The 24565-nt window shown below is 42.0% G+C and overlaps 4 protein-coding genes across 8 annotated transcripts in view; 3 read left to right on the top strand and 1 right to left on the bottom strand.

Moving 5' to 3' along the window:
• The window catches only part of clstn1 (calsyntenin 1), a 37702-nt gene extending 27105 nt beyond the window's left edge, over nucleotides 1–10597 (top strand). For both annotated transcript variants that reach the window (XM_069141222.1, XM_069141223.1), the window contains 6 exons: nucleotides 1060–1304; nucleotides 2763–2933; nucleotides 3702–3847; nucleotides 4019–4154; nucleotides 5385–5569; nucleotides 7042–10597. In XM_069141222.1, coding sequence (XP_068997323.1) covers nucleotides 1060–1304; nucleotides 2763–2933; nucleotides 3702–3847; nucleotides 4019–4154; nucleotides 5385–5569; nucleotides 7042–7236 — 1078 coding nt within the window. In that variant the 3' untranslated portion in view covers nucleotides 7237–10597. The remainder of the gene's footprint in view (nucleotides 1–1059; nucleotides 1305–2762; nucleotides 2934–3701; nucleotides 3848–4018; nucleotides 4155–5384; nucleotides 5570–7041) is intronic.
• A 1089-nt stretch (nucleotides 10598–11686) lies between these two features.
• lzic (leucine zipper and CTNNBIP1 domain containing) lies at nucleotides 11687–14438 on the bottom strand. Its single transcript, XM_069141230.1, has 6 exons — nucleotides 14338–14438; nucleotides 14115–14250; nucleotides 12744–12842; nucleotides 12517–12612; nucleotides 12270–12351; nucleotides 11687–12179 (listed from the first exon to the last, which is right to left on the bottom strand). The coding sequence occupies exons 1-6, from the start codon at nucleotides 14436–14438 to the stop codon at nucleotides 12124–12126; spliced, it is 570 nt and encodes a 189-aa protein (XP_068997331.1). The 3' UTR covers nucleotides 11687–12123.
• A 20-nt stretch (nucleotides 14439–14458) lies between these two features.
• nmnat1 (nicotinamide nucleotide adenylyltransferase 1) lies at nucleotides 14459–21616 on the top strand. Of its 4 annotated transcripts, none has more exons than XM_069141226.1 (5): nucleotides 14459–14601; nucleotides 15541–15677; nucleotides 18366–18549; nucleotides 19207–19331; nucleotides 20686–21616. In XM_069141226.1, the coding sequence occupies exons 2-5, from the start codon at nucleotides 15563–15565 to the stop codon at nucleotides 21084–21086; spliced, it is 825 nt and encodes a 274-aa protein (XP_068997327.1). In that variant the 5' UTR covers nucleotides 14459–14601; nucleotides 15541–15562; the 3' UTR covers nucleotides 21087–21616. The 4 variants fall into 4 exon arrangements, with proteins under 4 accessions (XP_068997327.1, XP_068997326.1, XP_068997325.1 ...); XM_069141225.1 differs by lacking the exon at nucleotides 14459–14601 and adding an exon at nucleotides 15155–15315; XM_069141224.1 differs by lacking the exon at nucleotides 14459–14601 and adding an exon at nucleotides 15155–15449.
• Nucleotides 21617–23172: 1556 nt separating this feature from the next.
• Nucleotides 23173–24164, top strand: rbp7a (retinol binding protein 7a, cellular). Its single transcript, XM_069141231.1, is given in 5 exon segments — nucleotides 23173–23245; nucleotides 23537–23649; nucleotides 23652–23717; nucleotides 23860–23961; nucleotides 24105–24164. Coding segments are annotated over 5 exon segments (414 nt in total).
• Nucleotides 24165–24565: the final 401 nt, after the last annotated feature.

Raw genomic sequence — 24565 nt, 5'->3', positions numbered from 1 at the left:
AACAAAGAGAATAAACATGAACTGTTTTGGTGCTGGAAAGTGACAGGCAGAAGAGCATTATGAGTTTGTATTTTGTTTTTTATTCTCTTTGATGTTCTCAGAGACTGAAATGTGAATAACAGAACAGCAATACATTTACCGATATGAAACAAACATGTTAAGACGCTCCTGTTTTTGGTTGTGTTTTATTTTTATTTTTAACTTACTCCAAAATTGGTTCCAGTGGGTGAAGCAGTTTAACAATGCTTCTTTTTTGCATATGCACAAATCTGCATCAATGCTCGGCTTCATTGGGTGGACCGAGTGACTAGACCAAATGATTAATTGTCTTCGTACCTTAAATTCCTATCCGTGACAGCAGCTTTACAGCCAGTGGTGCGATTACATCTGTATAAATGTAGTGGAAGATTTGCAATAAGCCTTTTAAATATAAAGTTACATAACACTTTGCAATCACAATGAAGCGAAAGTGAAAAGGCCTTTAAAAGGTTTAATTTTTTTTTTTTTTTTTTTTTTTTTTTTAAACCTTTTAAGTTTTTCCTCCACATTATTACATACATCCGTTTACTGGTGAAAGAGGTTTATTTCCTTTTTCTTTTGTTATTATTTTTCTACTATTTCCTGGAAAAGAGCAAAGACTGCAGTTTTATTGCTGGACTGCCACAGCAATTCCCCAAAACTTGAATGTCTATCACTGACTGACTGTGATGAAGTTTGCTTTGTACTTTGCAGAATAGAGACTCAAGTTTTTTTGTTTTTTTTGTCAGAAATGATATTCACCCCTCACTTCCTTTTTCTTTTCTCTCACACCATTGTTGCCATCCAGGTGACCCAAATAAGTTAATTTCTATTTGTCATATTTGTTGTCAACCTGTCACACTATCTCAGTGTGTTGTCTTCTTCATCACCCATCCTCAGCTGGACATAAGTCTGATTAAGGATGCAGGGGACATTCAAAATTCAACTTAAGAGTTTGAAAGCAGAGGGAGAAGCTGCAGCTTTGTCGAAAAATAATCAAAGATTCAGGGTTCTTGGTATTTAAAGTTGAATCTTCCCCAGGTGCTTCAACGAGGAGTCCTGTGTGATGGTGCCGGATGCTGAAGGTTACGTGATGGTGCTGCAGCCTGAAGAGCCAAAGATCAGCCTGAGCGGCATCGACCACTTCGCCCGCAGTGCCGCCGAATTTGAGAGTCAGGAAGGAGTGACGCTGTTCCCTGAGCTTCGCATTGTGAGCACCATCACCCGTGAAGTGGAGGCCGACACGGAGTCCGAAGCCACAGAGGGAGCTGACGATGACCCCACAGGTAAGAGACCCTGAAGTTTCCACTTATTATGTTATCGGGGATTAGTAGATGTGGCTAACCTGTTTTTTCAATGGGTTGCTGTTGTTTGTTTAACCGTCTGCTCCTTCTCTGTTATATACGCTGAATATCTACTTAAACACCTATGTAATCTTAGTCCTGTGCTTCCTGAGGCTTTGCGATACAGAGTGATGCTTGATCCGCTGCCTTCTTTGAATTACCTTTGACACTGAACAGGTCTGCAGGCCCAGTGAGTGCCCAGTTAATAGCTGTGTTGGTATCCAGAAGCTGGTTATGTTGAGGATTAAGCCTGGGGGATGAAGGGATTGGACTGGCAGAGTGAGAGGGAGGGAGCCCGAGAAGAGATAAGTTGTTTACTACTTTGTGGGAAGGGTCAGTGACCAGCCGGGCCATCTGTTAGGCTTGTCTATGAGCTGAGAGGAGGGGAGACAATAGACGGGCACCGAGGATCACACAGATACACAGAGATACGATGTCTTGTGGTGAACAGCACACCATATGGGACAAAAGGGCTTACAGAGATCTGCTGGTATCGCCTACATTACCCTGCCCCACCTTCCAAAACCATCAGACCGGAGATGTCACATCAGATGACTAAGAATCACTGAATAGGAGCAAAAGGTGCTCACTGTATGCGAATTAAAAATGAATTTGTTTCATAAACAAAAGGGAGAACACAGACTGCATCAGTTAGGCTGTTTAAACATTAAAATAAATAACAGAATACCTTTTAATTGTATTTGAGTCTCTGGACTATCTTCTATTTTTAACACCTGTTCTTTGAATTATTCACATTAAGTATAATGAAATAAAATAAATCAAAACAACAGAACAAAGAAACCCAAAACAGGTTTTAAACATGAAAATCATGGAACATATTTTCTTTCTGTGGTCATAATCTACTGCGGGTATACACTATGCAATATATTAGCAGTAACAATGATAAGGCCGTTTAACCTGTTTTATTGGACAGGTTGGATCTGTTAGAGCAACTTCGGCCTGATTTTTATCACAGGCCAGCGCTTCTTTATTCTTTTCCTCCAACTCCATTATTTAGTTTCTGTGTATTTCTGTTTATTGATCTCTGGAACGAGCTCGATGACATTTACTCCTCAACTCTGACCTATAACAACTTGGTGACTCGTCTTGGTACTTGTACAGTCAGTTTGTCATTTTATGTGAACAGGAAAAAAAAATTAATTTTGAAGATTTTTCCAAATATACAAAAATCATGTCAACTTTTCTTTGTTGCGAAAATGCAGTTAAAATTATTTTTTTACAGAAATGTGATGTATTTGTCATCTTTTATACATTTTCATTGTTCAGAACTCCAAAAACATGTACATTACAGGCACAATGACGCATTATAAATTTGAGTTGAGCCCGTCAAACTCCTCATAATCTCCTCCTCTAAATCCTTTTTCTTAATTGTTCTTTCAGTCCAAGAGACGGTGGTGTCAGAGGAAATCATGCACAACCTGGACACATGTGAAGTGACCGTGGTGGGAGACGAGCTGGACGGGGAGCACGAGAGTCTGGAGGTGGACATGTCCCAGCTGCAGCAGCGTGCCTTAGAGATGAGCTCATCTAACCTTGGCCTCGTCATCACTGGTAACAACCGCGGCCCTCAGCTGGGAATACAGTAACTAGCACATAGCGCATGTTTCTAGAAATTGGATACTATAAAGTTAGTTTCGCATATACATATTGTTGACATACAAATAAGATGCACTGAAATCAGTGTAATTCTGTTAGAAAAATTACTCAGAGGCTTGGTTCAAAATCAAACATATCGGACATTTATTCTTGCAAGAAGGAGCAAATACATGCACCCTCAAAGAGAGGTGTCCAGCAATGCTCCACGTCACTCCTCCGTAGGGCAGCTTTTATACAGTGTGACAAACAGTTGACAGTCACCCCCATTCCCTTTGTATCTGCTTTCGTACGGTAATATAGAGTTGGTCGTAGGTCACAAGATAAGGACACAGGGGACTCGTCAATTAGATGCGGAAAGTAAAACAAAAAGGAATCACTTGCAAATAAGACAGACAACAAGAGACTTTTCGGAGCCTGCTTGACAAGAGACTTTCTGGAGCCACAATGCAAACAAGAGGAAGAGACAAATCTTTTTTTTCCATCAAATTCCTAATCCTCACATGTAAACAGATCCTGAACATAAATAGCTATTTAAATTCAGGCAAACACTCTGAAACTAGAAGGATTTCAAATCAGGGTCACTGACATCCGTCAGTGTCCCAAGTCTCTTTTTCAGAAAACATTTCTGAAAACATTTTTACAAGCATGCTACTACACAATATTTCCATTTTCCTCTTTTCTGGAGAGTTATTTTTGACACAAGCTCCCCTCTGTGTGTTCCAGGTGTGAACACCATGGCGAACTATGAGCAGGTCCTGCACCTCATCCGCTACAAGAACTGGCACACTGAGGCTCTCTTTGACAGGAAATTCAAACTGGTCTGCTCTGAGCTCAACGGTCGCTACATCAGCAACGACTTCAAGGTCGAGGTATGACTTGAGCTTTTGTCGGTTTTTGAACATAAGTGACGGCTCAGGATTTCAAGTCGCGTCCTGGTGTTATTGACATGCAAAACATTACTGTCTCCCTTTGAAATACCTAAAACGGAGATCAGCTGACAACATTTTGTGACAATTCTTTTTTGTTTGTTTTCTCTGTAGGTAAATGTCATCCACACTTCCAGTCCGGTGGAGCACTCTAACAACGCCATGATGCAGCCCAACTTCATCAACCCGATTCATCACGCCTCGGTCGATCTGTCTGGTCACAACCTGGTCAACGCTCACCAGGCCTCAGGTACACAAACACGTCAACCTGGCATAAATAGGGGAAATATTAGTCAAGTTTATTTATATTGCACAAACACAATGTACGCTAACCAAAGTGCTGCACAACAATATAATTAAATAAATAGAATTGAAACAAAGTAGCTCATCGACACAAATAATCAATAAAAACATATTAAAGACAAAATGTAAAAGAAATTAAAAACAATATTAAACCAAAACAGCACCCAAGGGTATAAATAAGTCATTAATACTGTACATTTTTTTTTTTAATTAAAAGTACAAACTAATAGAGTCTGAGAATAAAAAGGTTTTAATTATAGGGTTCAAATACAATACAGAAGTTCTTTTCTTTGTCCCTTGCGTCATACAAACTCATCTTTCTCTCACTTCCATGGAAAACCTCGTTACCGAAAGCAAATCTGAAGTCCGATATAATGAACTCACCAAAGTGACTGTTGATCATGTTAAGGGCACAACAACAAAGGAATGAAAATCAGTTGTAGTTTCATCAACACATTTTCAAACACGGTGACCCATCTTTTACAAACACTTCATGACACTGGAAATTATAGAAATTACAGTATTTTTTTTTTTATTTATTTTTTTTTTTTTATAGAGTTCACACTCATCTGTTGAAATTTATAGTAAATATCATAATCAAACCAGTAATCTGCTTAATTGTCGTGCTGCAGAAAAGGATTGGGTGTATGGCCAGCACTACTGCAGATGGATTACAGTCTATTAACCAGAAGTAGGGCATGTATCAAACACTGCTTGTTTTCCTGTTTTTGGGTTGTTTTTTTTTTAATGGCACAAGTATAGGGATTACACTTGAGCGCTGTCTGTGACATCTGCACAGGCGGTGCTCTCAGCACAACCTTTTATTTCCCGGCTTCGGTAATCTTTAAGGCTGTCGGGCTCGCTCAGCTTGCCACCGCACAAGAAAGGCCCTCCTTTCCTGTTAACATGGGGCAAAGTGGAGCAGGTTGGCGGGAGACGGGCGACGCTATTTAAAGACAGACAGACACCTAGAGCTGCGGAAAGCATTCAAGTGCAACTCGCCAAGAGCCCATTGACATCAGCACACCGTGAAGCCAAAGCCCTTGAAATGTCCTCAGACAGACGTGAAAGCTGCGTCTCCCCACGTCAAACTCTCAACAAGGTTTTGATGTGCAAACTGAGCGTAGGTTCCGTCTAACCTGCTACTGCGTGTTTGTCTGCGTGTTTACTTCCTCAGTGGTCCCCAGCGCCGCCACCATCGTCATCGTGGTGTGCGTCAGCTTCCTGGTGTTCATGATCATCCTGGGGGTGTTCCGCATCCGAGCGGCGCACCAGCGCAGCATGACGGACCAGGAGAACGGCAAGGAGAACGAGATGGACTGGGACGACTCGGCCCTCACCATCACCGTAAACCCCATGGAGGTAAAAACACACTGAGGCAAAAAAATAAGTGCAGATTTTAATGGTGATTAGCCGGTGGAAAGCTTCTGAACGGAATTTCATTACTCAACAAAATGTGGCTCGGTTGCAGCTTAGACAGCTTTTACAGCTAATGCATTCTGGGTGATGTTGTCCCAGTTTTATCCGAGCTTTGATAATCGACGGTCCTGTGGGGATGGGGTGGGGGAAGAGGGGTGGGGGGGGGACGACGACTCTGTTGCTGACACGTGAGGAGCGTTACCTCGCTAATATACAATAAAGAATCATTCTTTGATTATTTTTTTGTAACCGGTAAATCTCATCAGGGATGACAGCATTTCTGTGCGAGGCAAGAAAGCAACATTTTTGTCTTCCGTAAGTCCAAAAAGACGTCAGTGAGTTATATTGTGGGCAGGATATAATATTTGTACAGTGGATTCACGCCTCTCTGAGTCATTTAATTAATCATTTTTACTTGGCCCAGCAACTATCTCCACAACCACGTTTTGACTTGCTTAAAGTCATTGCTGCTGCAGTATTTATTTACAGCTGCCGAAATCACAAACTCTGGGTTTCCACAGGAAATAAAATATCTACAAAGCGAGACTTTACGCATTCGAATAAATTTGAAACTTGAGTAGTGAAGCTCAAACTTTCTCCTTAATAGCCCTCCCATAAATCAACAGCCCTCTCCGTCGGACTGAATAACAGCTGAACGTCACGCGATGTTTATGAAGGGAAGAATTATTGCTGAGCTGTTGCGTTATTCTTTATGCTTAACGTGTCAGGAGTTTTACTGTTGCGGCTGATCGGTGTATAAATTATTGTTAGCCCGTTCACAATTATTACAGTATCGCCTGATCATCATTATTTGAGCTGACGGCAGTCATTTTGCATGATTGCTAGAATCGTTTCCATTGATCTTCAGGAAAACAGCTGTATGAAACTAACAGAAATGTCATATTTCATCAATATTTCCACGCTGTTTTCCCCCGTTTGACTGTTGCTCTTAATGGCATCGTCTTGTTGCGCTCCCTTTTTCTGTTTAAAGGCTCCGGTGTGGAGAATTAATGCCACCATGGTGCATTGTTTATTTTGATTATAGGTACCTGTTATGGTCAGTAATTTCTTTATATATTTCAGTAATAGATCCTATTTGCCCTTGAAATTTATGTTCAAAAAGCCTAAAGGGCAGACAGAAATAGAATTTTGTTAATATATTCCAATATTCATAAATGCGCTGTTCCTCCTCAAAGGTTGTATTATTAAACTATGATTATATTAATACTATAAGAGGCATCAAATTGAACATGTAAAGACAATTAAATCATTGATCAGAATTATTTGGATGACTATTAATCATCAACTAAAATGTCACGATGGTGACAAGCCTAATCATTGTGTCAGAAAGTGACGAGTGTCTACAGTGTCCATAAACATCCCCTCCTCCTCCTCTCTCTGCCTCCTTAACGCAGACGTACGAGGACCAGCACAGCAGCGAGGAGGAGGAGGAAGAGGAGGAGGAGAGCGAAGACGGAGAGGAGGAAGATGACATCACGAGCGCTGAGTCAGAGAGCAGCGAAGACGAGGAGGGCGGGGAGCCGGAGGACCAGCAGGGGGCCAGCAGACAGCAGCAGCTGGAGTGGGACGACTCCACCCTCACCTACTAAAACCACACACACACACACGCACACACACACACACACACAACACAAGCTCTGACACGCACATCACCAACTCACTCATACTCACTGCTTCACACATCACTACAGTTTCACGTCTAGGAGCCATGATGTAAAAAGAAAACAAAAGAAAAAAAGCAAACACTAAAATTCCCTTCAGCGTATATATGGTCAAGGTTTTCCTGTTGTTATCTTTAGTGGTGGTACTCAGTGTAGTGTAGTCATCACCGGATTGCTGATTTTTACTTTTTATTTTTTTATTTATTATATTTTAATTCCCAGGAAAACTTGGCCTATATTTGTTTTTTGAACTGTGTGAGGAAGCCAACCCTGCACCTTTTTTTTTTTGTTGTTGTTTGCTCTCAGACGTAAGGCTTTCAAGAGGAGTATAATTTTTGTTTTCCTGATGTATATTCTTTGCTAATGCTTTTAGATTCGTTTGCCGCCAAACTCACAAATAGCTTTGACTTGAGTTTTCTTGACTTGTAGTCCGCAGTGAAACAAAAAATGATGCTTTTAACAAGTAGACCGCATTTTCTTTTTCTTTTTTCTCTCTTTTTTTTTTTTTTTCTTTTTAGTGCATGAGGAAATTTGGAAAGTCATAATTGTGTGTAGAGAAATAAATTGCTTTTTAAAGATTTTGTAAATATAAAGAAACCATGTAATTAGTCAATGTGTTAGTGAAGGCCTGCTCAACGGGGTCCAATATCTAAAATGACGCAGTACGTAATGTAGAATATTTGTGTCACACAAGCTGTCGCATGTCGCTGAACTTCTGCAAAAGCTGCTCCATCACGCTTGTACAAAATGTCATGATGAGAAACCCAGGACTGTGCAGCGGAGGGTTCCATGACAAAGTGGTGTCCATTTTGTCTTCTTTTTTTGTTTGTTTTTGTTTGTTTTTTTTTCTCTCGCAAGAAGTAAAATATTTTTGCTTTCTCACAGGCAGGACTGGTCTCATGATGGTTTCAGCTTCTTACATGCTTTTGCTTTGCTTGCACAGGTGGCAATGCTCTACTCCTGGCGTTCAGTGTATTTCATTCCCAGTAGATCTCACTGTTGTACAGAGGGGATTTTGTTTTTGTTTGGAGTCACCGTACTCAGAGAAACGCTAGTGTACAAATAGACTTTTTTTTTTTTTTTTTTTTGTGGAGCTTCACAAACACCGGGTCAGCAGTGCTGTTGATCTTGAAATATGGGTACTAACATTTTCTGCGAGAGTATTTGGACGAGAATTCCTCAGCAGCTTTAAAGCCTTTGTCCGTATCCCAGTCCTGCTGCGCCGACAGGTAGGAAACTACTGAAAGAGCCTATTTATGACAGACAGCTTTAGTGGCGACTGGTTGCTGCCGTTGCTTTTTTTGGGGGGGGAGAGAAGCGAAAGGAAAGTACTTTTCAGGATTGCTTTGTTGCGAGTTTATTTTCCACGGCATGGCTATTTGACCTTGAAATAATAATAATGATGATACATTCATTACGTGTGTTTTTAAACTGTTTTCTTATTGCAGAAGAGTCGCTGTCTTTATTGTAGTCGAAGGATTTACAGCTGACCGTGTAGTTTACAGCAGGAAAACACTTTAAAAATGAATCTCGATCTAAAAATGAGATTTTTTTTTTTAAATTTTTTTTTTTTTTTGCAGTAGACCACTAGATTTTATTGTACATGGAACTGTACTGTAGAGTTGTTCAAAGATATTTGTTTACATTTGGTAAACTTATTTTCCTTCTGGTATTAGTATAAAGCTTATACAATTAATTGGGAAAATGTGTCCAACCTCGATCTCCTCTCAGACGCTGTCGTCCATCACTGTTGTATATATCTTTCACACGGCCGGATAAAGACGTACCTTCACTCTTTAACTATTTAGTGTTCCTCTCGTGCTTTTTGGGATACCGAGTGAAATGTAAACATTCTCCCAAACCTGCATTAGTTAAGATTCGGGGCATTGCATTGTGCAGAAAGTGGCATTTATCAGGATTAGAAAAAGTTGGTGTTGCGAGTCTCGTGTTTTGCATGTGAATCTATTTTCAGAGGCCAAAACTGAATTTAAAAACACATTCGGGACTCTTTCTTATTTTTTTGGGGGGGGGAGTCAGTTTACAGGCTACTTTTGAGTCACAGGGTTGCGTCTGACTTTTTCAGTTACGTAAATTCATGATTTCTATAGGTCTGCGGTGGAAATGTAGTGAACAGTCTCCCCTCCATGAAGACTTGGACTCGTAAAAAAACACACAAAAAAAACAGGGTCCAGGTTTGAGCCGGCTGAGATGGGAGTGCCTTTTGCCGATCATAGCGTAATTAGCAGGTCTTACAAGAACAAACCAACTTATCCATGCTCTTTTATTTGTGGCAACTTTTTTTGTTGTTTTTTTGTTTTTTTGTTTTAATGCTAGATTTTTTTTACGTAGCTGGAGATATGTTTTCTCTCGGTTTGTCGCAACAATAGTCCACCGCTAGTTTTTATTAAAGTGGAAACATTTTACATAGATGTCATGTGTCTTTGTTGATGTGTAGAGAAAGTAGATCCATATTGTATCTTCTATAGATATTGTACGAAATCATATTGACGGAATCCACCTTTAAAAGATGTACAGTACATTATGAAATTGCTTTGGCAGCATACGTGGGTATACTGTTAGCTGACCTTATTTGTGTATAGTGGAAGGTGATTTTTGAACAGTGTCCTATTTGCCTGAGTTGTTGAGAAGTGATTTTTGAGGGCAGCATGAAATTCACACAAGTAAAAAGCCTGTCAAACTCTGAAATTCTCAGTTTCATGATGTCGAACACTTCATGTCCACACGTCGGCTCCAGTTTAGAAGTACAGTACCATGGGTCACTGATAAGTGCACACTGACTCGGCAGTGACTCCACCATCTCCAGCCGTCTGGTTTTTATGCTTTCTGTTCGGGCCCCTGAGCTAAGTCTAAGTCGGTTGAAATGAATGTCACTGCCTAACCTGAAATGCAGCCATACTGTAATAACACTAAGACGTACGGGGTGGGGGCGGGGGGGTTTACTTTGCATGAACCACATGTTTGTGTACGTTCCATGTGGGGTTGTGAGACTGGAGTGAGAAAGGAGACGTGATACACTACTGAATCTCAGATTGTCTTTCACTCATCCATGACGCTCCAGATCCGATTTTTGGTTTTGTTTGTTTTGTTTTCTTTTATTTTGAAAAATTTGCTCAGAACGGACAGTGACGATGTTTTCAGAGCGGTTGGATGCTTCCTTTGTGCTTGTTGGAGCTGCTCTCACTTTTCTACCAATTGAAAGGCAAATTGTAGTGAAGTCGATGCTTGCTCGTAAACAAAATAAAGGATGGTGAGATGGGGTATAAACTTCTGTCTGCTCTCGTTTTCCTTCCTTTTTGTTGTCCTGTGTACCATTCATGCAATACGATGCTGGTTCTACTGCGTCTTTTAAATGTTGAGAATTGGGGTCCTCTGGTGGTGAAAACGTAATCCTCTAATACTCAAAAATAAAAGATGGAATTGAATGTCCCATTTTTAACAAATTAAAAAAATAATATCCCTTTTTCTGAGGGGGAGGGGGACCTGAATCATCTTCCAAACTACTTGTGATGTCACGAATCATGCTTGAAGGCCCGCCCCCTTAAAAAGAGGTTTCCAATGAGCACAGACCACCTTTGCACTTTTAGCAAGATGACTGTGAAGCTCAAACATTTCAACTGCGGGAACAAGATTAAAAAGTTATCTTTGAGTGCGGGGGCACTTTAAGATAAACGATAACGCCTTGCCAAACTCCATTACTGTAAATCTGACGCATAGAGGATTGATAAAATAATAGGAAAATATGTCAAATATTCAGAAGCTAGTTTAGGTATTGTCTCCTGTGTGTGTGTTTTCTCACATTTGTGCTGAACTCCCTTCATTTCATTTACAGGTAAAAGAAGTGATGTTCTGTTTAATTAACTTAAAAATGTCTCAACACATGACCTTTTATTAGTTTGCAGTAAGACTATTAATCAAACTGTACGATCTGTGTCGAGACGACAGCTGAAGACCTTCCTCATTGTTTCACAGATGGCCACTGATCGATCCACAGTTCAGGGAAACTCTTCAAAGATTTATTGGGTCCCGTTTAGGCATCCAAACACTATCCAGTCGAGAATTTTAAACCTTTTGTCTCCCGATTGACAATTTGTGTATTTTTGTAACTTGTATCAAATAAGGCGACGGGGCAGATGGATCACCTGAAAGATGGCTGCGTCCTGCCGAGTCTCATTCGAAAGGTCATGAAAATAAAAATGTGAGATTCGGGTGATTAGATGCCAACGAATATATAATTATGGATATTCTGCCCTATTTCTACCAATAGATCCTCGCCTCAATCTAAATCCTACACACTGAACCTTTAATCTAGTTGAAAGTTCAGGTTTGTGTAGTGTTTCTGTTATTTAGTCCAAAGGCCTGCAGACAACACAGTTTAATTTAAAATAAAACATAATGAACATTTTGCAGCTTTCACACAGGAAATAAACGTCGCACAAACGAGCACGGTCGGATTTTTAGGTTTTGAAACAGACACATCAAGCAAATACGAAATACAGCACAAATCACAACAGGACATTCGTCTCGAACTGCCTGCGCTATCCTCTACATTCACGTACCCGTCTTCATATTTAACAAATCACATGCTCGAACCTGTAATACAGCTTTACACTCATCTGGACAAATAAAAGACATTTGCAAAAGTTGACGAGTATAAAACAATACTGTTAAAAAGTGTTAGCTTCTACAAGAACACCCTAAAAGTGCACCGATTATTTACAAAACCCAGGATTCATTGGCACATTTCTTTCTTGGTAAGAACAGAGGCTGACTTCAGATGATCGTTTTGTAGATTTGCTATGCTTTAGTTTTCACACCAGAACTAGCTAAAGCCAGAATTTTGTCCTCAGACCCTGAAAAAGGAGGCAAAACGGAGTTAATAAGAATACTCGCGCAAAAATGTGAATGACTGAACATTTCAGTGAGAACATGTTCATGCTCACCTTGGTTTGCAGTCACTTTTTCAAACTGGCTCAGAGAAGCTGTTGCATTTTCAATGAGAAACGTCTCGTCCTCCGAAGTGAGCTGTGAGACAATTGCAGCATGTTTAAAATGTCACAGCTGCTTCTAAAGCCGTTCTGTCAGCAAGTCAAAAATAAAATCAGTGCAGCTTTATAAAGCTCGCACGGACTCGTGAGCACAAGCCACTGAATCATCTGTGGATCAGAGGAGGAGCCACTTCTGCCTCACCTTCTCTCCCAGTTTTCTCAAGGCTGTGAGGATTTCCATTTTCTGCTGCGTGTGCACGTCCCGCGACAGTTTCCCCACCATCACGTCTCGGTCCATCTGAGCAGAATGTCACACACCAGTTGGACAATTTTCAGGCCAAGCGACTCGGATTAAAAACTAAAGGAGTGACTGAACTCTACAGCTGCGCATCACACAAAAACTGTATCTTTTGACACTGCAGGCCGAACCTCTGCTAGTCTGGTCCTCAGCTGTCCCGGCTGCTTCTTGGCGAACAGTCGGATCACCTCGGGGGTTTTGAATGCTTGGCTGATGGCAGCCTGGATTGCCTGAAGACAGAAACATGTGTAACATCATTAATTTAATACATGATTGATGTATTTTACTTACTTTTTCTGTAAACTATAATCTCTTTAAGCCCCCCTAATACTCTGTGTTTGCGCATTATTGATTGTCCATATTACCAGGGGCGTATCTAAAGAGGTGGCACAGGTGGCAGCTGCCCCACCCCCCACCCCCACCCACCACTCTTTAAATATGATGCTCCCCCCAAAACACCATTGGGTTAGATTCAGTCAGAACATGCCCACCACATAGACTGTATATACGAGTGGCTGCTTTGGCTTCCGGGTCTAAATAATGAGGCCGATGCGGAAGTGCCATAAAATGCGATACCACCGAGTGCCGTTAGAGGTTGGCTACAAAAAGCCTCCGTCTCTATAGACTCCCATTAAACAATCTCTCATTAAATACAAAGTAAATCATTTGTTTTCACAAGTTATCATTGTGTTGTGAGCTGAAGTCGCTCCTTTCTGGCGGTCCATCTGAAAATAATCCCGACATTAATTAGAAATTAAGCCTCAAAAAGCCACGTTTTTTTGGGGGCCGTGTCTGTTTTGTTGACAGGCCTGGGGTGCAGTCGGGTTTCCACTATCGGTGGGCGGGGTGTACCGTCGTCGGGTTTCCTAACACAACGGGTCAGATCCAGCACTCACTCCCTGCCAGCTCGTCCAAATATGGTCACCTCCGGCTCTAAAATAGCCAGATGGCAACAGCCAAAATCCAAACTCGAGGCTTCATAACGGCAGATCACAAACCAATGGGTGACGTCACTGTTGGTTGCAGCTTGGCCCAACACCACCGGATCAGAGCGCTGTCAGTAGCTGCTTGATTTGTGATATGGAATAAGAGCAGTGCCACAACAGGAGGAGACACAACTGGACCACAGACCAGGCCTCTATTTATGCTCTGTAAACACCCAATTATAGACTTTGAAACGGCGTTGCCGTTCTCTGCTGCATTAATCTGCATAGGTAAACTTCAGACAACGGCAACAGTAATGAGTGATGTAGGTTACAGACGGCTGAATTATCCCAGAAACGACGATAACAGAAGATTTTATGTCTCTAGCGCTGGACAGTTCATATATGATACCGCCTGTATTAGGGCGCAGGGCACTGCACAAGAACCTGTAAATCGTGCCAATTTTCATCCCTTTATATATTTTGATTTCCCGCCCCGACTGCTTCTTGCCCCCCCCCCCTTTGCCACCTGATTTTTTTTTTTTGGTTGTTTTAAATCCTGGAAGCGCCCCTGCATACCAGCTGCATCCCACTGAGTTCATCCACAAGTGTCATGTCTCCTGTCATGATCTTCTTCAGGGAGTCATTGAATTCTCCCAGCTGCTCCAAGGTTTCCTTCTTCGTCTCTTCGTACTCTTCCTCGTCGAGGTCTTCTCTGGAACAAAACAAAGGAAGCATGAGGAACTGTAACTACAGCACGTCAGAATCGACACACATCTGGATCTGAGTGACGTGTCAGCACCTGCATTCCTCCAGGTCCTGAAGCTGCTGCATCAGTCTGTCGAGTTGTTCCTCCATGTTCTGCCTCAGTTTGCCCGTTTCTGATTTACCGCGAGAAGCCATCCTTAGTTCAAATCGTGTTTCCAAAACTACGAGGACGAGAAAAACACGAGAATAAACAAGTCAACACGTCAACAAGCGTGACACAAATAACTTGACGTCAACCTAACTTGCTATTTCGACTGCATCGGGACGGTGTTGTCGGAGCCAGCGTTACACATTAACGGTTCGACAGATTATTTTTTTTCGAGACGGCAACTAATATTCATAAATTGAGTTAAATTATAAACTGGGAGCAAAACAGTCAAAGTTGCTGAGTTAGCTGAGTAACTAGCAATTGTGCTAAAGAAAAACATCTCACCGGGACTCTCTTTGTCAACAGTTGGAAATCAGTCGCGCGTCAAGTGAAATATTTGGATCAGCTGACGAATGATGCTATAAAATGAACAGAATCACCAAGTTAAGAATAATTACTTAAATAAATACGTGTTACAAAACGTTTACTATTTGTCGAGGCGTTTGAGGTTTCTGGATTTGTGATTGTGAATGCAACCTGACGAGCGTGGGTGCGGCTCTCGGCCTCCTGGTCCATTCTGTCCAATCAGAGTGGTTGGTCTCAGTGACGTAACAGATGGCCCTCCTATGCCTCCGATTGGCTTATCAGGACATTCCTTCCTGATCTTTAACCAATCCTTGTTCCTTATGCATAAACCCAACCAACCCAATCAACGAAAGAAACCGGCTCTAGCCAATCAGAGGCAGAACATGAAATTGGCGTCAAAACAGGAAGCAGGTGACACATGGGCTGAGTGGCTGGCAGTCTGTCCTTGTAGGACAATGTCTCTGTTATTTTATTGATTATTAGAAAACGCACCCTTTGCTGTCTAAATTCAGGTCTGAGTTTCAGTTTTATCTGCTTAAAGATCGTACTTTAATCTTGGTGAGCGTATAAATCCGTTTCCGTTGCCTGGTTACGCGTTACATAGTTGATGCAGCTGGCACAGCATATGGCTTAGTTAATTTTAATTTTCTGAACGTTTGTCGCTTCTGTACTATTTCACACGTCACCCACACGTAAGAGAGATCATTCCTGACATGTGACCCTTGAACACAATGAGCCAAGTCTTATCCAGTCCTTGTTTCTTCACTTTATTTGCTGCTGCAGGGTGAATGCTGCAGCATGAGGCATGGAGAATCACAGCATCACCAGAGTGGTCCTGCTGGCCTGCGGCTCCTTCAACCCCATCACCAACATGCACCTGAGGATGTTTGAATTGGCCCGAGATCATCTGGAGGACACTGGTAGAGTGACGGGAAAATTTAGATCTTTTACATTACATTTCATTCAGGGGACGCTTTTATCCAAAGCGACTTACAATAAGTGCATTTACAACCACGAGGGTACAAAACCCAGAACAACAGGAACCAAGAGTTTTTAGAAGAGAATTTAGAGTGACGTTTCGCTTTGTGTTTCAACCACAGACTGTAGGTTTCAACACACAGACCTCAATTAAAGCATTTTTTTTTTCCAATGTTGTGAGCACTACATACGAAATTCAGTTCATCTCCTTGGTGTTGGAGGGAGAAATCGCGGAGAATCTCGAAACTTGGGCTGAACTCAGGTGCATAGTTAGATACCAGTAGTGTAAGAAATATTCAGATCTTTTAAAAAGTAGCAATACAACAACAGTAAGGGGTTACTTTAGGTAGGTAGGTAGGTAGGTAGGTAGGTATTTACTTTATTAATCCCTGAGGGGAAATTTTTTTCGCTACAGCAGCATACAGAAGCAATAAGATAATAATAGAAATAATACAATAAAATAATAGAATAGAATAGAATAGAATAGAATAATATAATAATAGAAAAGCAATAAAATAAAATAGCAGTAAATAGCAGTAAAAAATATAAATATAAAATATAAAATGCACAGTATATACAGTACATTATATATCTATATATATTATATACAACAAACCAAGAAACACAGTCAACAGTGTTATTGTTATGTGATGGATTTTGCCAGAGGTGAGTTATTGTACAGTCTTATTGCAGTGGGCAGGGATGATCTCCTGTATCTGTCCTTGAGACAGCGGAGCTGGAGGAGTCTTTTGGAGAAAGTGCTCCGCTGTCCCTGCAGCAGGTGGTGGAGAGGGTGGACAGGATTATCCAATATAGACAATAGTTTGTTCAGCGTCCTCCTGTCCACCACCTTTTCCAGGCTGTCCAGTTTGTAGCCGATGATGGAGCCGGCCTTCTTAACCAGTTTGTTAAGTCTGTTGGTGTCACCGGCTCCAATGCTGCTCCCCCAGCAGACCCCAGCGAAGTACAAAGCACTGGCCACAACAGACTGGTAGAACATCTCCAACATCTCGCTGCACACATTGAAGGATCGAAGTTTCCTCAAGAAAAAGAGTCGACTCATCACCTTCTTGTAGACAGCATTGATGTTGGTCTTCCAGTTCAGTCTGTTGTTGATGGACACACCCAGGTCCTTGTACTCCTCAACCATGTCCACCTCCTCTCCCAGAACTCTCAGCGGTTGTGGAGCCATCGCCTTCCTCCTGAAGTCAACCACCATCTCTCTGGTCTTGGCCACGTTCAGGAGCAGGTGATTTCTTCCCGCCCACTCCACAAAGTCCTCCACTACTGCCCTGTACTCGTCCTCCCGTCCATCCCTTATACATCCTACCACTGCAGAGTCATCAGAGAACTTCTGCAGATGGCAGGACTCTGAGTTGTACTGGAAGTCAGTTGTGTATAAGGTGAACAGAAAGGGAGACAGAACAGTTCCCTGTGGAGCTCCAGTACCACTGACCACCGTATCAGACAGCAGACTGCCCAGACGGACAAACTGTGGTCTGCCTGTCAGGTAGTCAGTGATCCAGGAGACGGTGGGCGCGTCCACCCCCACCACCCGCAGCTTCTCACTCAGTAGCAGTGGTTGGATGGTGTTGAATGCACTGGAGAAATCAAAGAAAGTGATTCTCACAGATTCACCGGTTCCATCCAGGTGAGACTGAGCTCGTTGCAGCAGGTAGATGAGGGCGTCGTCCACTCCCACACGAGGCCGGTACGCAAATTGCAGCGGGTCCAGAGAAGATTTCACCAGCAGCCTGAGGTGGGCCAAGACCAGCCTCTCCAGCACCTTCATCACATGAGATGTGAGGGCAACCGGTCGGAAGTCGTTGAGGCCAGATGGAGTCGTCTTCTTGGGGACAGGAACCAGGCAGGACGTCTTCCACAGCACCGGGACCTCCTCCTGCTTCAGGCTCAGGTTGAAGAGGTGTTGTAGGACCTCAGCCAGCTGGACGGCGCAGGTCTTCAGGACCCCGGGGCCGATGCCGTCAGGTCCTGCAGCCTTGCGCTGGTGGATTCTCTCCAGCTGTCTCCTAACCTGGCCAGTCGTCACAGAGAGGGGGGTGAGGGAGGTGTGGGGGGGGTCGAGGTGTCGATGGAGGAAGATTATTATTATTATTATTATATTATTAGATATAAGGTTGATCTAGTTTTAAATACTTTATATAATGCTGAGTAGTTTAAAGTGTATGCATCATATTTTACACTCTGGTAATGTTTTTTTAATTTTTTTATTATTATTATAAAATTCCTAACCCCAAAACGTTCTGATAATAATAGCTGTCAAACAAATATAATTCAGTAAAAAGTACATTTCCTTTTGAAACTTTGGGGAGTGAAAGTATAAAGTAAAAGAAAATACAGGTACTTAAGTATTTCAAAATTGTACACAAATACAATGGTAACAGCTGACATTTTTGAGGAAAGAAAGTCTTCTGTATTGTAATTTGAGTGATCCAACATTTTAAATTATTCAATTTTTAACTCATGAATTTACAGTCATGTACATACTGCATACTGCGTGGATAAAAAACGGCATCACATTCCTAATTTTCTTTCAAACAGTTGTCTGCATGTACTGCGCTGCTGCTCATAACCACCTGTTTAATCACTCCTCTTCCTCTGCGTTTAAGGTCACTACAAGGTGGTGAAAGGAATCATCTCTCCTGTGGGTGATGGCTATAAGAAGAAGGGTTTGATTGAGGCCTGCCATCGTCTACAAATGGCCAGACTAGCTACAGAAAACTCAGACTGGATCACGTTGGACTCCTGGGAGGGTTCGCAGGTAGAGTGGGTGGAGACGGCTAAAGTTGTTCGGTAAGTTGACAATGTTCTCTCTGTCTGTCTGTCTGTCTGTCTGTGGTAGTGCTTATGTTGGAAGAAAGGCTTGTGGGTTTTGTCTCGAGACAAAAAAAATATATGGCAATACCTGTCAGACATTTCAGTAACCTTAATCAGAGTTTTATTGCTTCCTGCCTTCTGTTGTCTTTTAATTCTCCTTATCTTTACATAATTGCCAAAAGTTGTAATAACTGTTAAACTAATTATTTACATCCACTCGAGCAGCTGGTGATGAGCTGTGATGAGCAAGTGATTGGTGGTGTGGTGGTGGCAGTTGACACGTGTTATCAACTGATAGTGTCGTATTGATGTTAACTTGAAATAACTCCTGTATCCAGTGTCACTGGTGTTATGTTCACATACACCGGATTACAGTTCAAATGTTGATGTTCGATGTTGCGCAGAGTTTCTCTTTCACTCCATAACTTGGAGCTTTCTATCCCTTTCCGTTCATCGCATCTGAGTATTTTATAACAACAAACACGGAATTATATATTATATTATATTTATGACAAATACTTCCTGTACTTTCCTGTATGGGAAACTGTAAATGCAGTTAGCATTTAGCATCGATCTGATATGTCAAAAATCGGATCTTTTGTTGCCATATTAATTTTGTCTGTGCCCGCTCAGGTATCACTATGAGGAACTGCTTGCAGCAGAGCAGAACAGCGATGATGTGGACACAGTCAAGTACGCGAAAAAGAGACGCAAAAAGGATGTGTATTTTGAGGATTCAACTCATCAGAAAAGGAGAGGTAGGCCATGCGTGGATGTGTACGATTGTGTAATTCAGCAATTCTTCTTTGAATATCCTCCCTTTTTCCAATCCCTGATTCCAGACAGGCAACAACTGTCATCTTGCTTCCACTGTATTCACAATCTACTGTATTCAGCTTAACTCACAGCAGACAACGGCTTAATGGTGTGGATACTCGGTGTGTGGTGTTGTGTGGTGTTGTCACCCATTCACTACACCTACTGTAAAGGCAGCCAAGCTGCAAAGTATACCAATACTTTCCAAGTACGTGAGGGTCAGCGTGATGCAAAGTTGGTCATCAGTGCATGCAGACGTAGGCTCTGTGCGGACATCCACGCAGCTTCAATTTGTTGTGATCATGTGAACTTGTCCCCGTAGCAAGTACTCTGCAAGGGCATCAACTGTGCATGTGCTGGAAAACCAAAACAAATGCTGGATTTGAAGAGAGGCTGTGTGAAGAGGTCTGTCGCTGCCTGCATCTGTACAATTAATTCTGAAAAAAATATATAAAGACAATCAACAATTGGTGGAGGGAAATTTTCCAGAGTTTGGGAATACATAGATGCCGATCTCCTGCACATGTGTGGAACACGTCCTCCAGGTGCACTGGAGGAAGTAGTATTACATCGGTTGTGTATCCAATCATTCAGCCCCTGAGACAGCAAGAGATGAGCCTACACGCATGAAAGAAAACAAACAAGTGTGTTGTTCATGCACTTGAATCTCTAGCGTGTAGCTGCATTGCACAAGATTATAAACGCTTTCAGTTAAACCGTGCCATGTTTTCACGTTCCGATAGTCTCCATTAAGATGGTTTTCTCTGGTGTTATTTCAGTATTTCATGTACTACACAGATTTAACACATTCTTATACTATTATCAGTCTTACAGCAGAGCCACGTAATGTATTTTTTCTTTGGACCCACAATGCAACAAGACCGCTCACAATTCACTTGGGCATTTGGCTGTGTTATGTTTGTTCGTGGCTAATGTAGGTGAGGTCTGGCAAGCTCGCTTCTGTCTAACTCCGTACCCTGAGCTCTTCAGATCCATCTCATGCGGGCTCAAGTAATGTCACTCGAGTTAGTTTATCTGATTTCATGCAGCTCCCTCTGGAGCTACAAAGGCTTTACACACTTTTTTCACATAAGCAGTGGTACTCCCTGAGACCCGCAAACAGACCTTGATGTGTAAAATCGGCAGTTCTCCTGACGATCAGTGCATCTATCGAGTACTGATTAGCTGCAAAGCAGAACAAAACCCAGAGTTGTGTGCTGTCGGAGAAAGAGAGAGAGAGAGAGCGAGAGAGAGACTCGGACTCCATCATGACTGAAGTGTTTTCTCTGTGCTCAGATGCCCCAAGGCTGATGTTGCTGTGTGGCGCTGACGTCCTGGAATCCTTTGGGATTCCCAACATGTGGAAGCAGGAGGATATCGCAGAGATTGTGGGCTGCTACGGTTTGGTGTGCGTCACCCGTAGTGGCAATGATCCGCACAAGTTCATCCACCAAACAGACGTGCTGTGGAAATATCGCAAGAACATCCACGTTGTCCAGGAGTGGGTGACCAACGAGATCTCAGCCACTCATGTGCGGCGGGCGCTGCGTCGAGGTCGGAGCGTCAAATACCTGCTGCCAGACGGCGTCATTCACTACGTCCGAGAGCATGATCTGTACAGCGCTGAGAGCGAGCAGAAAAATGATGACGTGGTTCTGGCACCCCTTCAGAGGAACACAGGGGCCTCCTCGAGCTGAGTGGGTCTACTGCCACAGCTAGAAATACAGAAGAATGAGCCGCCTTCACTCACTCCCGAAGCTTTAAAACTCATTCAGTTTGTTTGAGCGTCCACCAGTGCCTACTCCACAGAACAGACCTTTCTTATGATGGCGGTATTTTTTAAGAAAATCATGGACTTTCCTGAGTGAGGTGATTTAGTAACATTTTAGTAACTTGTGTTCGAGTCTGAATTATAATACCTGAGTGGCAGTTCAGCTGTCTGCGGGGTTGTCTAAATGTGATTGCTACAAATAAATCTGCAGTTTGATAGGGATTGACTGTATGGTTGGTAATGCATAAAGTATGACCAAGAACAAATATTTTTCAATCTAGACTCTATATCACACACTGTCTTCCCCACTTGCCTCAGTACAATATTCTCCTCTCAGCTCACCACAAATTTTGCACTAAGAGAAGGATTTTTCTATTGATATGCTTTAAACACATAGTGCTGTAGATTTGAAAATAAAAGCATGATTTGTATTGCACTGAAAATAAACAACCTTCTTTGTTTTCAACTCTGGGTGCACTGCATTGATTGCTGTTTTGATGGTATTTTGATTTGATTTTTTTGATTTTATACACTTTATTAATCCCCGAGGGGAAATTTCTTCACTACAGCAGGGGGCTCTCAGGGGGGAGATGCTGCAGCAGGCTGCCACTAGCGCGGCGCCAGGTAACCTGACCTGAGGTGCATGTTTTTGGATGATGGGAGGAAGCCGGAGAGAACCCACGCAAGCACAGGGAGAACATGCAAACTCCGCACAGAAAGGCCCAGGACCGGATTCGAACCCGGAACCTTTTTTGCTGTGAGGTGACAGTGCTAACCACTGCACCACCGTGCCGCCCCTTATCGTCACACAGATAAGAAACTTTGAACATCCTCAGTTGAGGAAGTCCCAAATTGACACCTTTTCTGATTAAAATGCTGTTAGTCAAGGTGTTATCTTGTCTATCAGGTAATTATCAGATTAGAGCTATAATAACACTGCAGCCAACTAAAGACTCATTGTGATAACAGTGGGATTTAAGTCAAAGTATAACTGATTACATCACATTAATATCAGAGCTGGGAACTAATTCATTTATTTGAAATGTTGGCATCATCAAAAACCGGAATATTTCATTCATGTGATTCCATCCAATACTCATGTTCATTTTGTTAAAACAATTGTCTGCATCGTGCACGCAAGGACAGAGTTGATGCACATTTAGAGTGTTGACAGGAAAACAAACAACCCTGACAAAGTTTCTCTGCGTAACATCACGAGCAGCCGGCCCGCTTGCTGCTTTGTTGAGATCACCTGAATAGTTTGGACAAGCTCCATGTGTTTTATTGTCTTTCAGTGAAAATGCGATTCCTTCCACGCTGCATTCCAGCCAGAGTATGTACCAATGTCAATATTATTTTCCTCATTGCACAGATAGGCGTGCCATTTTAATGTATTCCATAAAAACACAAGTGTTTGACTTTGTTTGTTTAGTAGAGTTTTATTCCACTGTTAAAATGAGCACAATTGATAAATAGAACCCCTTCCTTCCTTTATATGGATGAATTTGGATGATAACCTCTATATAGGAAAATTAAGCATGGATGGATTTTTTTTTCATCGCTGTATAGGTGATGCATTTTGAATAACTTTCTGAGTTACTCTATTCACACTGCTCACTGTCAAATCACACCTTCTTCTGTTGTGATGGGAAAAAGTCTTCCCCCAAACATTAAAAATATCTTTCCCTTATGTGTGTGTGCATACCATAAATGTGTGACACCATAGGCAAATTTTGAAAGCTGTACCCGTCGGTAAACTGCGCAGTGAGACCAGCCGGACACGTCCGGTTTCCCCCTCTGAACTCTGGCACTGATGAGAGCACCTCCTTCATCCTCACACGGTCCTCAGGTGTCAGCGAATGAGGCAAGGACATACCTACCTTTATGCCTGCTGGTCTCACACACAAAACAGTAGTGTCTCGGCCTCTTTTCATAACTCCGCATCGGCCCTGCAGGTTGAGGATCACATTTTTATTCACGCATTCAGAAGAAGGAGTGAAAGGGTGGTCAATATGCCTTCCAGCTTCTGTGGTACATGGGATATCATCAGCAATGTCGACTTTGAGGGCTACATGATTGCACTGGGTAAATCCTTCAAGCATGTTTTAATTCAAAAACATTCTCTAATACGTTAAATTTTTGTTAGATAACTTGTAGTATGTGAGTCCCTATCATCCAGATTTAATTGTATTGTAAAATGCATGCAGACATAACATTGTCCCACACTAAATAGAGCACTGGGAGTGAAGCACCTCGCTGCTGTGGTGAAACAATTTGGCTGCAGTGTTGTTTCTGGCATGCATGGGACTGTGTGAGGGAGAGAATGTGTTTCTAGCCTGTTGTGCATTTAGCTGATGTGCTTTTCTACCGTTCCAGGAATCCGCCTTTACTTACGAAAGATTGCTCTGAGGCTAAATATAAGGAAGGTGATCGAGCAGCAGGGGGACCAGTACATCATCAAAACGACCAGCGCCTTCCGAAACTACACCCCATCTTCTTCCAAGTGGGCCAGGAGTTTGAGGAGTTCACGCAGGGACTGGACAACAGGCATGTCAAGGTGAAGATGAATTATGTTTTTAAAGTGATAATAAACACAATGATTGCAAAATATTTTATATATTTGTTTTTCATTTATGCATGCTGCTAAAATCTTCTGTGCTGCGATTTACTCTCACTCTTCTCCTCTGCCATCTGTGCAGTCACTGGTGACATGGGAGGGGAACAAACTGGTGTGTGAACAGATTGGAGAGAAGAAGAACCGAGGCTGGGCTCACTGGATCGAAGACGATTAACTTCATCTGGTAGGAACATGAATATTTTGATAATATTCACACTAAATAATACACAGAATGACAAAACTTAATTGCTCTAACATGTTTTATTCTTGTAATATTTCATGAAAACCACGTGTTTATTAAATATTTCTGTGATCTATTGCCCCCAGGAGCTGTACTGTGAAAGAGAAGTCTGCAAGCAGATTTTTACGAAGAATGTAAATGAGTGAAGAATAATTCAATTTGTGTTTCTGGAGAAGTCAACCTGTAATGGAAGGTGTTATGTGTTAGTCCACATCTGTAAACGCTGAATAACAGCCACACTAAAAGTCTTTGGTACTTTCTCTGTAATCTAACTCAGGAGAAAATGTCTGTCCTGTCAGGGTATGGATTCACACCACTAGATGGCACCACTGCATTACGTACTGCTCCTTCTGGTCTGTAATGTGGTGGTGTGGCCTCTTAAATAATACTGAACATCAAGGACGTTTATGACTTCTTTCAGCTGGCTAAAAGAAATATTAAGTGCTCACTTTTTGTTTCCTTTAAATCTCTACTCTAAGGGAATTCATGTTAATACAATTACACCTAATGTAACAAAGTCGGGTGTTTGATACTTGGCATATAATTT

This window comes from Embiotoca jacksoni, unplaced genomic scaffold, assembly GCF_022577435.1.
Source record: "Embiotoca jacksoni isolate LCO1_2020_lvr unplaced genomic scaffold, fEmbJac1.0.p SCAF_9, whole genome shotgun sequence".
Classification (NCBI taxonomy): Eukaryota; Metazoa; Chordata; class Actinopteri; family Embiotocidae; genus Embiotoca; species Embiotoca jacksoni.
This window is presented reverse-complemented; position numbering and strand designations above follow the sequence as displayed.

What these genes read in the sequence shown, in the direction of transcription:
- lzic (XM_069141230.1), bottom strand. Translation starts at nt 14,438, where the DNA reads ATGGCTTCTCGCGGTAAATCAGAAACGGGCAAACTGAGGCAGAACATG. An exon ending in CAGGACCTGGAGGAATGCAG is followed by an intron (nt 14,251 to 14,337) that starts GTGCTGACACGT and finishes GTTTTGTTCCAG; the next exon opens with AGAAGACCTCGACGAGGAAG. An exon ending in AAAAGTGACTGCAAACCAAG is followed by an intron (nt 12,180 to 12,269) that starts GTGAGCATGAAC and finishes CTCCTTTTTCAG; the next exon opens with GGTCTGAGGACAAAATTCTG.
- nmnat1 (XM_069141226.1), top strand. Translation starts at nt 15,563, where the DNA reads ATGGAGAATCACAGCATCACCAGAGTGGTCCTGCTGGCCTGCGGCTCC. An exon ending in AGATCATCTGGAGGACACTG is followed by an intron (nt 15,678 to 18,365) that starts GTAGAGTGACGG and finishes TCTGCGTTTAAG; the next exon opens with GTCACTACAAGGTGGTGAAA. An exon ending in AACTCATCAGAAAAGGAGAG is followed by an intron (nt 19,332 to 20,685) that starts GTAGGCCATGCG and finishes CTCTGTGCTCAG; the next exon opens with ATGCCCCAAGGCTGATGTTG.